A 14983-nucleotide genomic window follows, 5' to 3' on the forward strand; every position below is an offset into this window, starting at 1 on the left:
TAATAAATGCCGCAGACGCCAGAGTTATCGTAAACGCCGTTCATTCCTCCGGCTCTCGGCATATTATTATCATCATTATATACAGTTTATACAGTTTATCGTCGACGCCGAACGAGGCATCATAGAGAGAGCCTGTGTACAATCCAAAACGTGTCCCCTTTTAATTTTTTCGTTGTGGAACGACGAGTCGCCGACACAGAATGAAAACAAATAACATGCGTGAAAGATAATTGAAACAATCGTTCGTTTGTTGGAACAACAGCTCGACTGCAATCATGGATAATTCGGAGTTGCTGTTTTTCGATACCTTTTCCCATGAAATATCCGAAGTGCGTAACCAAACATTTTCACGACGTTTGAGTCTCATTCGAATTTTTTTATTTACCTGTTTGTGATTTTTTTTGCAGGAATTGAATTTGGATTTGGTACAGTTTCCAAAACCCGTGTATATAAGTGAAGTGCGCATCATACCTCTGGGAGCAAGGGTACAGGCTGATTTTCCTGGCGGAGTGAGGCTTGGGTAAGTACATTTTACTGCTTTGCTTTTGAGTACACTCAAATTTTCTTCAAACTCTATTTTATGCTTTTCAGAGCGACCAATCCATCACAGTTTGAAATCGAATTTTTTGTCAATGACTTGAGCAAACCTGGAGCTTCTTCGTTTGAATCTTTAGGTGGCTTGGAGTATAAACAAAACATCAATATCCAACTTGAGTGCGATAGGAAGCACTTGCCTACAGATGGATTAGTTTTAAGAGGATTGTACACAACCATCACCTTGGCAGTTTATGGTACATTAACAAAAACTCTCACGAGTCCTCAAGAAGTTCAGCCACCTGCTCCAACTACTACACCGGTTGTTGTTCCATCACCAGTTAAAGAAGAGCCTGTCAAAAAGAGCAGTCCAGCGCCCGAGCCTGAACCAGAATGGTTTCATGACAAACAAGCTCATCCTGCTAATCCCCCACATACTCCTCACCCCCCTCGTACTCCTCAGTCTTCGCGTTCTTCACATTCTCCTCACACACCTCATCCACCTGCAGCTACGGTATGTATTAAAGCTAACTTTTTAAATTTTATTTATTTTCAACAAAGGTTAATTTGTCCAAACTTAATTAATATTACAGCCAGAAGCATGTGCAGTACCCACACCCTCTCCACCAGTACATCAAATTCCAGTTATTGATTCAACTAGAACACCATCTGCAGAACCAGCCAAATCAGACACTTGGGATGAAGATAGTGAAAAGAAAGAATCTCCCAACAAATTTACCAAAAGACCTTCAACTCCACCTGCAGAGTCTTTGGTATCTTTGAGTCCGGAATCAATATCAGCTGAGGAAGAAGAAGCTGAGCCTGAGCCCGAAGAACCTATTGAAACACCTACCATTGAGGCTGAACCTTTTGAGCCTATTCTTTCTGACGAAGATGTAATGGCTGATGATGATCCTCCAGTGCTAGAGTTTGAAATTGATGAATCGCAAATTGATGAAATGTATGCTATTCATCGACCCGACTTACTTGCATTAGAATATCAAGAATGTGTTAAAGAAGTTGACAGAAGTAATATCGATAAATTGATCGATTCAATTGCATTGCTCTCAAAGTCAGTCTCTAATTTTAATAATTCAACGGGACAAGAAAAAGAAACATTCGTTCACAATTGCGAGAGTTTATGTGCAACTCTGGGAGAAATTCAACTCAGCAAGGAGGACATAAAAAATCTATCCAACATAGTAGACATCGGACTGAACACCGAGCTCGCCTGTTCTCAGCCTCAACCGGCCTATAAAGTGCGTCACGTTAAAGTCGGCGTAAGATTAGCCGAGGCTCTGTGTCGCTTATCCGTCGGTACGGACATCCTTCTGCAAGTCGAGGCGCCGATGAGACTGTTGTCTCTGTGCATGAGAGAGAACGTCGCTCTACCCGTCAAACTAGCCGCCATCAGATCCGTCGACGCAAGCTTGATCAGTCCCAAAATAGTGGAGGAGTTCACCAAGCCCGATAACGAGCTGTACAAGCTCTGCTTGGAGATGCTGGACACCGCGAAACTTGCCAGGCTCAAGTACGCCCTCAGCTCCATGATCCGCAAGATTCACATCTACGAGCTGCTCTCGGAAATGCAAGATCTCTCCGTTATGGAAATCGAGGAACTAACGAACGCCTATGCGTACGCGACGACCCTCATGGGTCAGCCCAAACGTCATCTGCCCGCCAGCGCCCGCATGGAGTTCGAGCGCGAGCAGAGCCGCAACCCGCGAAAACACCTGATCGCCTACTTCGATCATTGGAGGCTCATCGATCGCCTGCTACTGGCCATGTGCTCGCCCGAGTCCAGCGCCAGTTGCGTCGTGGCCTGTCGACGCTTCATCGTGCTGCTGGGCGACAACGAGGAGGGCCTCAAGTACCTGCTGAAGAGGTCGCGAAGCACCAAGCTCATGCTGGCCGCGTTGCAGTACGACAAACCGGGCAGTCTGGGCTCGCGTCTGGCCTGGCGGCTGCAAATCGTGCAGTGTCTGCTGGCCATACAGAATCAACCCGACGACTGGACGTCGATGCGACGACTGCACTCGTATCTGGCGATCAGCGAGGGATTCGAGGCCATCGTTGCCGTGGTGCCGATCGGCGATTTCGTCGATATCCTCGTAAACAGCCTGGCCAAGGAAGACCTGATGGAGTTCGCCGCCGAGATACTGGCCACCGTCATTCGTTTCTCCAGCCGAGTGGGCATTCTTCAAACGCGCGCCAACCAGCTTCTGGACAAACTGTCCGGCCAAGCCTGCGCCCGAGACGTGCTGCCTCATCTGAATATCGCCGCGACCTACGCGCACTGGAGCCGCAGCGACGTGTCCTCCCTCGTCGAGATCGTGCGCAAGCACGCCGACCGGGCCAGCTGTCTACCCGGCGAGCTCATCGCGGCCTGCCGCATACTCCAGCATCTGGCCTTCCCCTCGCAGGACGACGTCGATCCCATCGAGCCTTACGTCGAGCTCAAGTATCCCAACGCCGTGGTGCAAGTGTTCGCCGCGGACGGCCTGTCGGCCCTCGTGTCCGTCCTCGAGATCATCGGCCAGTTTTACGAGCAGCCGGCCCTGCACCGCACGGCCCTGTCATCGCGCAAACGTCGCCTGCTGCTCGTCGACGTGCTCACGGCCTGCGTACGCCTCGTGCGCGCCATGCTCGAGCGTCTCATGAAGTGCATCGGCAGCGAGTTCAAGGATCTGACCGCGGTGACGCCTCTGCTGAGTATCTACCTGCTGGTCGAGGCCATCGCCATCAAGGAACCGCCAGCTCGGGCTCTGTCCGACGAGATAGTGGAGACGTTACTGGTCTTCACCGAAGCCGTGGATCCAGACGGTTCGGGCAACGTGGCCAAGTCCCTCTGGACGCGTATGCTCGGCGAGGTGCTCAAGATCGTCGTCTCCACCCCGTGCAACTTCGCGCCCGGCCTGAAACTGCTCAGCCGACTGCTGCCGCCGGTGCTGTCGTCGGTGACGACCTCGGCGCGAGAACGACCGCGCGCCCTCGGTCTCCGGAAGCTCTGGTCGGCCCATCTGCAAGCGCAATCGGCGGGTCTGCAGGAGACACTGCGACTGCTCAGCGCCAGCTGGTGCCCGGAGCTTTTGCGGCTCGTCGCCGCGGTCTGCCGACAGCTCAGCGACCTGGCGGCACCCACGGCCCTGCTCGTTGGCCGCTGCCTCCTTGACGGCGTGGCTCAGCCCCTGGAGCAGCATCTACCCATTCTGGCGCTGCTCGCCGAGCTGGCCCGTCACGCGCCCATGAAGGCCACCCTGCTCACCCTCACCTCGCCGGCGTCGCGCGCCCAGGTCAAGTCCGACCAGAAGTATCCGCCCGTCATCGAGATGATGGCACAGGGTCTGCGCCAGAGCAGCGATCCCAACGTGCAGCGCGAGCTCGTCGATCTGTTCGCCACCCTGTGCGACCATCGGCTCAGCCTCGTCGAGTCCGAGCCCAGCGAGTGCCTCGACACGCGACTCTCCCACTCGGTGCCCAGCAAGGAGCCGCTACTCTGCATCGTCGCGGCCCTCGTCGACATCCTCTCCGGAGCCTCCAAGTATCCGCTCGAGGTCGTCGAGAGCGCCCTCGGCGTGTTGCTCACTCTGACCAAGCATAATTACGGACTGTATCATGTGAAGAGTTGTTTAGAGAACAAGCCCGGTGCATTGAAGAGTCTCTTGTTTTACATCGTGGAGGGTGAGCACAGCAAATTCATTATTTAGTATTTTTTATCGAAAGCTCGTTAATCAATGCGTTGTTTGTTTTTACAGAAGTCCTGGAGAAAGGCGACAAAGAAAAGAACGAAGCTTTGCCAGAATTAGTGGCGAAATTCCTCGAGAGCCTCGTGAACTGCAGCGGAGATTTGGAGCGTACATTGAGCTTGAGAATCCAACACCTCGCGACCTTGCTGTCCTGGGAGCCGGAGAATCATCCGTTGACCAAGATCCGCTTCGCCACCGAACTCGTCGAGCAGCTGCAAGAGACCGAGGACAAGGACGAGAAGGAGCCCATACCGGAGATGCTGGAACCTTTGCTACCGCCGCCAGATGCCCTGTTGAATCAGTTCGCCCAGAGGTCCATCGAGCCGAGCTCGCCGAGCGATCATCGGGCGCACAAGATACTGCTCGAGGCCCAGAGCAACAAGTCGCAGGAGACCGTGGACTTGCTGGCCCTGGCCACCGAGCTGCTGCCCGCCGATTTCAATCTGATCGCCGAGACGCAACGCGTCTGCTCGAAGGTACCGTCGCACCAGGCGAGCCAGATCAAGAGGTCGGACGACGGCTCGGACTCTAGGGAGCAGAAGCAACAGATCATAGCGCCGACGGCAAAAACCAAGCAGCCTTTCGGTAATTTTTACTTGAAATTTTTTTTTCCATTGCAACCGTTTCATCGTTTAATCCTGAATCCTCTCGTTTTCTTTTTACCAACAGTAACGCCGATGCGCGGTCGCAGCCAGTACGCCAATCAGTTGCGTGGTAACACCGTCGGAGTCGGCGTCGGTCGCGGCGCCGATCCCTTCAGATCCAGACCGCCCAACACGTCGCGACCCCCGTCGCTACACGTCGACGACTTCGTGGCGCTGGAGACGTGCGGCGCCCAACCGACCGGCCCGACGGGCTACAACAAGATTAGCATCCGAGGCTCCGGGCCGTCGCGCGCCGTGGTCGCGGGATCTCGCGGCAGACCATGGGTGCCGGAAACCCGTCCGCCCTACATGCGATAATGATGACAATGTGACGCACCGATGATCAACGACAGTCGTGTGAATTGAACGATTGACCATGTGTTATGACTTTGGGATTTAGGAGGGATTCTGTTTTAAATTAGACTTTAAAAATATTACTATTGTATAAAGATAAAATTACGAAACTTATGAATTCGTATGAAATGTGTGATAAATTTTTATATTACACAATAACAATGTACATAGCAAAGACAGATGAATGAATCTTTCATCGTATTATATTATACATAAAACTTAATAATTACGTTGATGAGCCCTTTTTTCTTTCGATACTCGTTCTGTAATAATTGTACGTCCCATCTGCTCTTGCCAGCTCTTATAACGTAAATTGAACTTGGAAAAGCCTGTTTGGAAATTATCTCTTCTGGACACCGGATGCTGTTTGAACAAAAAATATATTATTTATTATGTACGTGATAAGAATATAATTAAATGGGTATCGAAAATTGTTAATTGTACATTAAGAGACGTTTTAAAACGTACGAATTCTAGATTCATTTCAAAAGATGTTTGGAGTTCAAATAAAGTATGTTTTTGCATTAAGTTTGTAATACATATTTAAAAAAATATTTTGCATTATATTTTCGTGCGTTTCCTACTATAATTTAATTTTAACTGTAAAATATTCAATAATAAACAACTATTGATCGTTGTCAAACTTATATGATTTGTACGTACCTTTTCCTTTACTAATTGTGTCATTTTCTGTTGAAACTCGTCCAACTTTTCAAACGTAAATTCTTCTACATGTATCTTCTTCTTGTGCATGTAATCCATCATTTCTAAAATGAAGCCAAAATCTCTTCTGTCCATCGCATTACTTATCATCGTGGTTGCGATGTACTTGTTGATGGGGCGTCCCATAGACTTCATCGTTTTTAACAATTCTCTGCATTCAAACGCCGTTTGGCAAGAGATAGCCAAAACGCCGAACGTCACAATATTGGGCTTCAAATCAGCTCTGTGAATATCGTCTAGAACGGCCTGAAAGAATCGTAGATTATTAAATGAAACAATTTTAACAGTCATTTTTGTTAAAGAAAAATGGTTAATACCTTAGCATCACTTCTAGCTCCACGCGTACCTCTTTTTTTGATTAACATATTATAAAAATCAATGTCTAATTCAACATTTGACTCTCTCGCTATTTTCATTATTTCGTTTTCTGCGGATGTGGAAGGAGGTACTAGTTGCATTAGATACGTTAAAGTTTTTACATTTGGCGTTATTTTGTCATCTTTCATTCTTTTTAAGATTCCATTAATTCCACCAAAGAGAATAAGTTTGTTTTGTTTCAAAACTGCATCCAAATCGATATTGGCTATTTCATCAGGAATTCTGAATTCAACCACTTGATTTAATGCAGATGCAGAAACGGTAACACTAGAATCCTCTGTAGGCTCAATATCTCCATGTTCAGTAGAATTTGAGATTTGAACTGTATTTGATGACTGAAGTGTTGTTTGTGGCTCAGTTGCACTGCTTGATTTTATCATTTCAACTTTTTCACTTTTGTTTTCACTTTCTGGTGATTCTAATAATTTTGGAGCTTCACTCACATCCTTTCTCATTATATTATCTAAGGGTAAAGTACTAAAAACTGGAGGAAACATGAGTAAGTCCGGTCTGCCATCATTTGCTACTATTGCAGGGTATTCTTCACCCGTGAGCATTAAGTCCTTTATAGTGAATTCTCCAAATTTAGTATCTCGAATACCTCTGAGCAGAAGATTGTATGTAAATATATCTGGAGGCACCTAAAAAAAATTAAATGCATATTTTAAAGTACTGATAATATTTTTTGAGAGTATTGGCTATTAGAACTTACAAAAAGTTTTTTCATCATCTGCCAAATTTTTACAATATGACCTAATCCAGATTTTGAATCTGAGTTGACAGCATACATAAGACTGTTGAAAGTTGTTACACCAATTGGTAAATTTTTATCAATCATATGGTGCACAATTTTGTATGCCTCGTCTAGCTCACCATGTCTACCATAAGCTTTAACCAAAACATTATAATTTGCATTATTGAATTTAAAATTACTTTCACCCATATAATCTCTGATTTTTTTCAAGTATTGTAAAGCTTTATCGCGTTCTGTAGAATTGGCGCAAGCATTTAATAAACTTGTATAAGTGTTTAATCGAATTGACATTTTTCTAGATTTCATTTCTGTGTAAAGTCTGTAACAAGTCTTTATGTCTCCTTGATCAGCAAATGCTTTAAGTAGTAGAGTATACATATATTCGGTTGGTTTATCTTTATTTTCTTTGCAGAGTGCGATAACTTTTTCAGCTGAATCTAAGTCACCTTTATTGACATACTCTTTAATCAGGTCAGCATATTGACCTGGAGTTGGTTTCTTATTTCTAGGAACTACTCTTCCTACATCTTTGAGTCTTTCATCTTCTTTCAATTCATCTGCATCCAATTCAACTCTCTCATAAAGCAAACCACCTAAATTTCCAAATAATTTCTTTTCTGATGAGGTTGTTGGCTGTAATGAAAAATTAGTATTCGATAAAGCCAAATAAATAAAATTAATTTCTATTTTTTTGTTTATTGTTACAAAAGTAGTCCCGCACAATGTTTACTTACATCTTCTTTTTGATTTGCTTTTAATAAAGTAATGTATTTGTCTTCTGGATTGTCATTCTGGCTATCACTACTTTCTTGAATTTTGGCATTAAATCTAGCTGTTGCCATTAGGGTCTTGTCGAAATCGGCTTTTTTAATATATTCTTTCCCCTCATGGTTTCTACAAAACAATTTGATTGTTGTCAAATGGTAAATAATTGAACGTTCCAAAACGTTTATTACATAAGTTAGGAAGAAAAAAAATTACCTTCGACTATATCTCTCGGGTTTAGTTGCAAAAGTTGCAACGTTCACCCTTTCTACGTCTGTAATCAGTTCAGTCAGAAGGTTTCGATTGAAGGCTTTTATAAAATTTCGCCCTGCCATGTTGACTGGCACTGTGTAAAAACAATAGCTCAATTTAATAATTTTATGGTTGTGTCAATCGCGACCGGCTATACTACTGCTGCGCAAGAACACGTGCAATTTCATCACATAGCATAGCTGCGCATATACTGAACGACTGAGTTTGGAGTTTGGAGACATTGAAAGCCGTCTGCTAGTTTCGTCTGCTCGAAAAATGCACAAACTTTCTTGATGAAAGTGAGAAAAATAAATACGAAGCGTCACGTCAAACTCTTGAATTTATATCAAGTACGTGCTTATTTTAATTTATTAATTTTTCTTTAACTAAGTAATATTTAACGATTACTTTAGACATGACTCATGTTTTTTTCTTTTTTTTACAGAAAATGAGTGGTGTCGAAAGTTTAAAGAGAATAGCTAAATGGATAGCTATAGGTGGAGGTTTTGCTACAGTAGTCATGTGGAATAGCGTGCCTGCGATACTTAGTCGAAAAATTCGTGATTCTGATCACTACCAAGAAGCCATAAAATTATTGCATTCAAATCCTGAAGCTGTAAAATATCTAGGAGATCCAATAAAAGAAGGATATGTGGCAACTATGCTTGAACAAAATTATGGACAAGATGATGAAAAAATGTGGTGTCGAGTTCCAGTGCATGGACCAAAATCTAGAGGAGCATTATATTATGACTTTTTATTAAAACAAGAAAAAAATAAGCCACTTCAATTGCGTAGTGCAGAACTAACTTTGGAAAATCTTACAGATTACAAACTAATATTAAAAAGACCAGAATGAATTTAAAACTTGTTGTTGATGCTTTTATAGTTTTTATTTGAATTATAAACTTTTTGATATTTTTATCTAAATGTTTGTAAAGGCATATCTGTAATGCCCTCTGGTAATTTCAATCCACGTCTTGTGTATCCAAATCCTGCTTGGATAATGTGAAATGCAGCAGAAATAGTAAGATCGACATCTTTCTTGTCACCTATGATAGGATTAACTTCAACCAAATCCATTGCATTTAGTCTTTGAGTTCTGTGTAATTCTTCCATTGCATGAATACCTTCTCTCAAAGATAATCCTCCACGAACTGTCAAAATGCAATGTTTTTAGGATGCTTGTGTTTAAAAGAGTCTTGATTCAATTAATTTTCAAAAAATGTACCTGGAGTACCCGTACTTGGTGCTTCAAGAGGATCTAGGGAATCAATGTCAAAACTGACATGTAAGGATTTATTATTATCTGGATCTATTCGTCTTAGAGCCATATGTATTACATCATGAATTCCTATAATCAATGTAACTAGTATTTTATCGAGTGCAATTATTTTTTTGAATTACAAAGAAAGAGTTGTACCATATCTTTCTACATCTTCCATTCCAAATGCAGTAATGCCAAACTTTTCAATTACCAATCTCTCATATTTATCAACAGATCTGAGACCAATGTACGCTACATTACGAATTGAAAGCCTAAAAAAAATTGATTTTTGACAAAACAAAAAAAAACGCTAATAAATATTTGTTAAAAAAATTACATGGGCTGTTGCCAATCCATCCCAGGCAAATACGGCCAATAATCAGCCAGCTCCGAAGTTAACAGAGCCACCGGCATACCGTGAACGTTTCCACTCTCGCTGGTTTTGTTGGTATTCAAATCGGCATGGGCGTCAATCCAGAGTATCGCGACATTTTTTTTAGCCTACATAAAATCCACCATTGAAATCAATAACCAGTGAGATTGCAATGTGCAACTGTGCGACTCTACCTTGACATGAGCATCTATGGAACCGATCACGATGCTGTGATCGCCTCCGATCGTCAAGACGTTTCGGCCGTCCTCGAAAACGCGTTGAGCTGTTTCCGAGAGCTTTTTCGTGCATCCCGATACGTGGCCCAGTTGGGACATGTTATCGACGCTGACGTCCGAAACTTCGTACTCCACATTACCATAATCTTTAACGTCCAAACCTATTTATAAAATTTATATATGAATTCAACTTAAACCGTTTGTACCTAGAGACGAAGTACTACAATACCTAACGTCGTCAATTCATTGATTAATCCTGCCTGTTTCAGAGTGTCGGGAGCTAGCTCGACGCCACCTTTTCGCTATTGAGAAAAATTTGATAAACAAAAAATTTTTTACATCCGATCGTTACAGTCGAAAAATAAAACAATCAAACAACCCACTTGTCCTTTATCGAAAGGAACGCCGATGATTCCCACTTGGTTGTGATTTTTTCTGCTGAAACTATGAGCAAAACTACGAACGCTGCGGATCAACATGTTTGCCCTCTATGTGTAACGGAGTAAAGACTGATTATGACTCTTCTTTTTTTCATTCACATACAGACATTAATCTGCTGAGATAGGCAAACCCTCCGGATCATTACGAAAGAAATTGATAATCGTATTTTTATTTTTTGCTACTACTCTGCGTGGCGAGCGAAATAAAAGTTACAAGTTTTTTTTCTTCTCTATTTCATCGTAATTTCAAGAGTTTTTTTTTTATTGCGAAAGACGAGAGCTGATTCTGCATATATAAACAATGATGATTACAACCGCCGACCTCGAGAACACATACAATTACTGGCGTGTACATTAATCTAAGGCCTACATATGTTTTTATATTATATATACACTTTTGCGGCTGGACCGATAACAATGATCGCACATCTTCGGTCTTTTTTCTCTCTTTTGTGAATGTCGTAATTATTCCGGGTTACACTATGTGTAGCTTAAGTAAAACGTTTTTATAGTAAGTAATCTATCCAGCAAACTACTTGGGTCCTAGCATGTCTTCGGGCTTGACCCATTGATCGAACTGCTCGGAGGTGAGGCCGTTCTTCAGGGCCGACTCCTTCAGCGTCAGATTCTCTTTGTGGGCTTGTTTGGCTATCGCCGCGGCCTGTTTGAAACAAAATGAGTCATGAATAAGGAACGAAATTCATCGTGAAAGATCGGTGACATAAACAATTGCAAATGATCAAACCTTATCGTAGCCGATGTGAGGATTGAGGGCGGTGACGAGCATGAGACTCTCGTTCATGATTTTGGCGATGGCGTCGGTGTTGGCCTTGATGCCGACGACGCAGTTCTTGGAGAAGGCCGCGGAGGCGTCGCCGATCAGTCGGGCGGAGCGCAGCACGTTGGCCACGATCACGGGCTTGAACACGTTGAGCTCGAAGTGGCCGTTGCTGCCACCCACGCTCGCGGCCACGTGATTGCCCATGACCTGGGCGCAGACCATGGTGATGGCCTCGCACTGGGTGGGATTGACCTTGCCGGGCATGATCGAGCTGCCGGGCTCGTTCTCGGGCAGGGAGAGCTCGCCGAGGCCGCAGCGGGGTCCGCTGCCCAGGAACCTGATGTCGTTGGCGATCTTCATGAGCGAGCAGGCGAGGGTGTTGAGGGCGCCGTGCACCTCGACGAGGGCGTCGTGGGCCGCGAGGGCCTCGAACTTGTTCGGCGCCGAGACGAAGGGCAGACCGGTGAGCGAGGCGATCCTGGCGGCGGTCTTCTCGGCGAAGCCCTTGCGCGTGTTGAGACCGGTGCCGACGGCGGTGCCACCCAGGGCCAGCTGATAGAGCCGGGGCAGGGTGTCCTTGACGCGGGCGATGCCGTACTCGATCTGCGTGGCGTAGGCCGAGAACTCCTGGCCAAGGGTCAAGGGAACGGCGTCCTGGGTGTGGGTACGGCCGATCTTGATGATGTCCTTCCAGGCCTTGGCCTTGTCGTCGAGGGCGGTGTGAAGCTGCTTGAGGCCAGGCAGCAGACACCGGTCGATCTCCACGGCGACGGCGATGTGCATGGCCGTGGGGAAGGTGTCGTTGGAGCTCTGCGACTTGTTCACGTGGTCGTTGGGGTGGACCGGATTCTTGGAGCCGAGTTCGCCGCCGAGCAGCTCGATGGCCCGATTCGAGATGACCTCGTTGGTGTTCATGTTGGTCTGGGTGCCCGAGCCGGTCTGCCAGATGACGAGGGGGAAGTGATCGTCGTAGAGCTTGCCGCTGATCACGTCGTCGGCTGCCTTACTGATGGCGTCGGCGAGTTTGGGGTCGAGGCCGAACTCCTTGTTGACCTCGGCGGCGGCCTTCTTCAGGATGCCCATGGCTTGGATCACGCCTTTCTGTATTTATCGTTGCGAGAGAGAGAGAGAGAGAGAGAGAAGCAAAATTGAGATAAGGAAACGCGATTAAAAAGTAGGTGTGGGTGTGTGTGTCAAAATATCTTACCGGCATCCTCTCGGCCTGGTCGCCGATGGGAAAGTTGATGACCGAGCGCATCGTTTGGGCGCCATAGTATTTGTCGGCCGGCACTTGCAGCTCGCCGAACGTGTCGCGCTCCTTTCTAAATCCGCCTGCCTGTTAAAAAAATCGTACGTAAATAAAGTGATACATCAATTATTACGTGCCGATACACATAACGATTTCGAGACATTCGTCTCGTTTATTTTTTTGTCGGTATAAACAAACACAAATACACGTACACGTCCGAGGCCACCTTTGTTCTCCATTTTTTGTCGTTTGCAACAGTCAACAATTGGGCGCGATCGATAATTATTATATACTTCGTGGAGGAGCACGTCTCCGGCCTGTACGTTAATTTGCTCGTACTTTGTGTAGCTCGTTCGTGGCCGCTGCGTGTGGTAGCTGATGCTCCCACTCCACCAGATCGTAAAATTTATTACGAGCGCGAGGAGGACAGAGATGACTTTTGCTTGTGTGCCTCGTCTTTTATTCGCATGTATGTAAGTATGTATGAGTCTCGCAAGTTAACCGGTTTAACTACTCGATGATAAGTAGGCTGCTATATATTATGGCATATATAATACCACGCGTACAATGACAGTAAGATGTACGTAGTTGAGGATGCTCGCGCGCGATGTCTTGAAATTCAAATGTCTGTTTATGTACGTAGGACGTATTCACCGGCCGGCAATTTTATCCCTTTTTTTTCTATCGATTTCAGTAAAGTATAATAAAGCTCCGCGACGCGTACAGTTTTCAAACGATTCGCGCTCTCGTCGAGCTTTACAACGAGATATAGATATACACTATAGATTTCGGAGTCACGAGCTCGATCACCTGCGCTACGATTGCGTATAACCTCAAAAGCAGACGACAAACAGACTCTCTCTCTCTTTCTCTTATTTGTTTTCCATACATGCATATTTCAAACTTCAATTACGGACGTAAAAGTCGAACAGGAGTTTTCCAAGTTGAAGTAAGCGACATTGAAGTTCGTCCCCGCTCGAATCCGGTCTTACGATACGCATCGGCAATGACGGCCGATAGAAAGCATCGCACGTACGCCATCGATTCGCGAGCTTTTTCGATTACATAAAAGTGTGTGCGAATTTTACCAAACGACGGTTCACACGGTATTTAATGTATGAAGAAAAAAAACGACCGACGAAAGACGTTCGATTATTCAAGCGCACACAGTGGACGCAGCAAAAAAGGTGCCAAGACTTATCGAGGCCTCGTTGATAAAACGTACCTTGGAAGAAGCAGCGCGGAAAAGTTGATACTTGGCGGCGCTGTCCTGGACCACTCGGGCTCTCAGCAATCGGCTGCAGCTCTGGCCCAGCTGTCTGCACGTCTTCGCGGCGTTCAATGCCATTCTCTAGCTATCTTAGTCCTGTCAAAATCTCAAAAACAATAACAATAACACAACGCACTCGTGCCGAGAGCCTCTCTCAGTATTTGGGTCTTATTCGCGAGTAACAGTGCGAGCAAAGCGGCGGCGGCACCACCGTCCACCACAATAGAGTCTCGGTCTCGAATATCGTCTGCACGCCACAAGAAGCGAATCAGCTGCTGCCGCCATGCGGGAAGGAAAATAAAAATTGGAATTATGAAAGTTCGCGTCTGCGCGCACTCGGCCACGATCACTAGATTCGGCGACGATGGGCGGACGGGCTCAGCAGTCACACGTCGCAGGGATCGGCGCCGTTCAAAATCTATATCATATGACGCGCGATGCCGAGTGACATAATAATCGAGAGTGAATTTTCTCGGGAGTCGTTTAACGCGCCCATAATGTAATATGAGATGTTCGCGCGTCTGTTTATTTTCGTAGCGTCTTCATTTTTGTTTTCTCTTATAGCGCAATAAATGTCATATTTTATGTTAGAGATAGGAAAAGTGCGTCTCGGCCACGTAGCAACAACAATAATCTACTTGTCGCCGTCGATAGTATAGTATTGCGACGCGTGAGCGCACTATTTTTATCTATTCTCGTAAAATTATGAGATTCTATACGGGGCCGCTGTCATGACTCGAGATATACATGAATCCGCGGCTCGCGACGCAATTATGAACAAAAAAGAGAGAACAGAGGAAAAAAGAAGAACGAGGTACGATGCAATCAATGGAAAGTCGGTCAGAGAATATAAAAATACGTGGCAGGTGACGAATCTCTCTCTCTCGTTCTCTATCGGTTAATTGCGCTATTCTCTTTATTTTTATCGAGGAGCGAAGAAATAAAGAGATACGTAAGTGGCGAATATCTCTCTCGTTGGTACTAGCGCAATAATTCGTCATGAATCATTTATAAATTTTTATATATAGATATGGTAGTAGAAGCGTTCCGTGGAGCTGCGAATGCCATCGACGTCGTCGTCGTCGTCGTCGTTGCTGATTGTCGACGTGCGCGCGCTCGCTTCCCTGAGGTCAGGTCAGCAGCTTTTCGCAGCAGGCATATAGTATAGTGAGGCTGAGCAACAACACCACCACCACCACCACTAAGTTTGGAGCTCC

The 14983-nt window shown here is 45.5% G+C and overlaps 5 protein-coding genes across 5 annotated transcripts; 2 read left to right on the plus strand and 3 right to left on the minus strand.

Moving 5' to 3' along the window:
• The first annotated feature begins 88 nt into the window (after window positions 1–88).
• Window positions 89–5483, plus strand: LOC106653660 (protein virilizer). The gene is made up of 6 exons (XM_014373188.2): window positions 89–329; window positions 408–520; window positions 592–1048; window positions 1128–4215; window positions 4290–4865; window positions 4950–5483. Exons 1-6 carry the CDS (start codon window positions 276–278, stop codon window positions 5240–5242), a joined length of 4581 nt encoding a protein of 1526 aa, XP_014228674.1. The 5' UTR covers window positions 89–275; the 3' UTR covers window positions 5243–5483.
• Window positions 5397–8345, minus strand: LOC106653661 (pentatricopeptide repeat-containing protein 1, mitochondrial). Its single transcript, XM_014373189.2, has 6 exons — window positions 8115–8345; window positions 7868–8027; window positions 7092–7766; window positions 6319–7020; window positions 5942–6247; window positions 5397–5641 (listed from the first exon to the last, which is right to left on the minus strand). The coding sequence occupies exons 1-6, from the start codon at window positions 8231–8233 to the stop codon at window positions 5498–5500; spliced, it is 2106 nt and encodes a 701-aa protein (XP_014228675.1). The 5' UTR covers window positions 8234–8345; the 3' UTR covers window positions 5397–5497.
• Window positions 8346–8426: 81 nt separating this feature from the next.
• On the plus strand, window positions 8427–9009 carry LOC106653574. Its single transcript, XM_014373073.1, has 2 exons — window positions 8427–8500; window positions 8596–9009. Exons 1-2 carry the CDS (start codon window positions 8444–8446, stop codon window positions 9007–9009), a joined length of 471 nt encoding a protein of 156 aa, XP_014228559.1. The 5' UTR covers window positions 8427–8443.
• A 25-nt stretch (window positions 9010–9034) lies between these two features.
• Window positions 9035–10605, minus strand: LOC106653575 (arginase, hepatic). The gene is made up of 7 exons (XM_014373074.2): window positions 10410–10605; window positions 10256–10328; window positions 9985–10187; window positions 9755–9918; window positions 9574–9689; window positions 9382–9504; window positions 9035–9307 (listed from the first exon to the last, which is right to left on the minus strand). Exons 1-7 carry the CDS (start codon window positions 10503–10505, stop codon window positions 9072–9074), a joined length of 1011 nt encoding a protein of 336 aa, XP_014228560.1. The 5' UTR covers window positions 10506–10605; the 3' UTR covers window positions 9035–9071.
• A 127-nt stretch (window positions 10606–10732) lies between these two features.
• Window positions 10733–14013, minus strand: LOC106653614 (fumarate hydratase, mitochondrial-like). Its single transcript, XM_014373120.2, has 4 exons — window positions 13722–14013; window positions 12455–12583; window positions 11212–12348; window positions 10733–11127 (listed from the first exon to the last, which is right to left on the minus strand). The coding sequence occupies exons 1-4, from the start codon at window positions 13842–13844 to the stop codon at window positions 10999–11001; spliced, it is 1518 nt and encodes a 505-aa protein (XP_014228606.1). The 5' UTR covers window positions 13845–14013; the 3' UTR covers window positions 10733–10998.
• Between the last annotated feature and the right edge of the window lie 970 nt (window positions 14014–14983).

Source organism: Trichogramma pretiosum, unplaced genomic scaffold, assembly GCF_000599845.2.
Source record: "Trichogramma pretiosum strain Unisexual culture from Peru unplaced genomic scaffold, Tpre_2.0 scaffold73, whole genome shotgun sequence".
Classification (NCBI taxonomy): domain Eukaryota; kingdom Metazoa; phylum Arthropoda; class Insecta; order Hymenoptera; family Trichogrammatidae; genus Trichogramma; species Trichogramma pretiosum.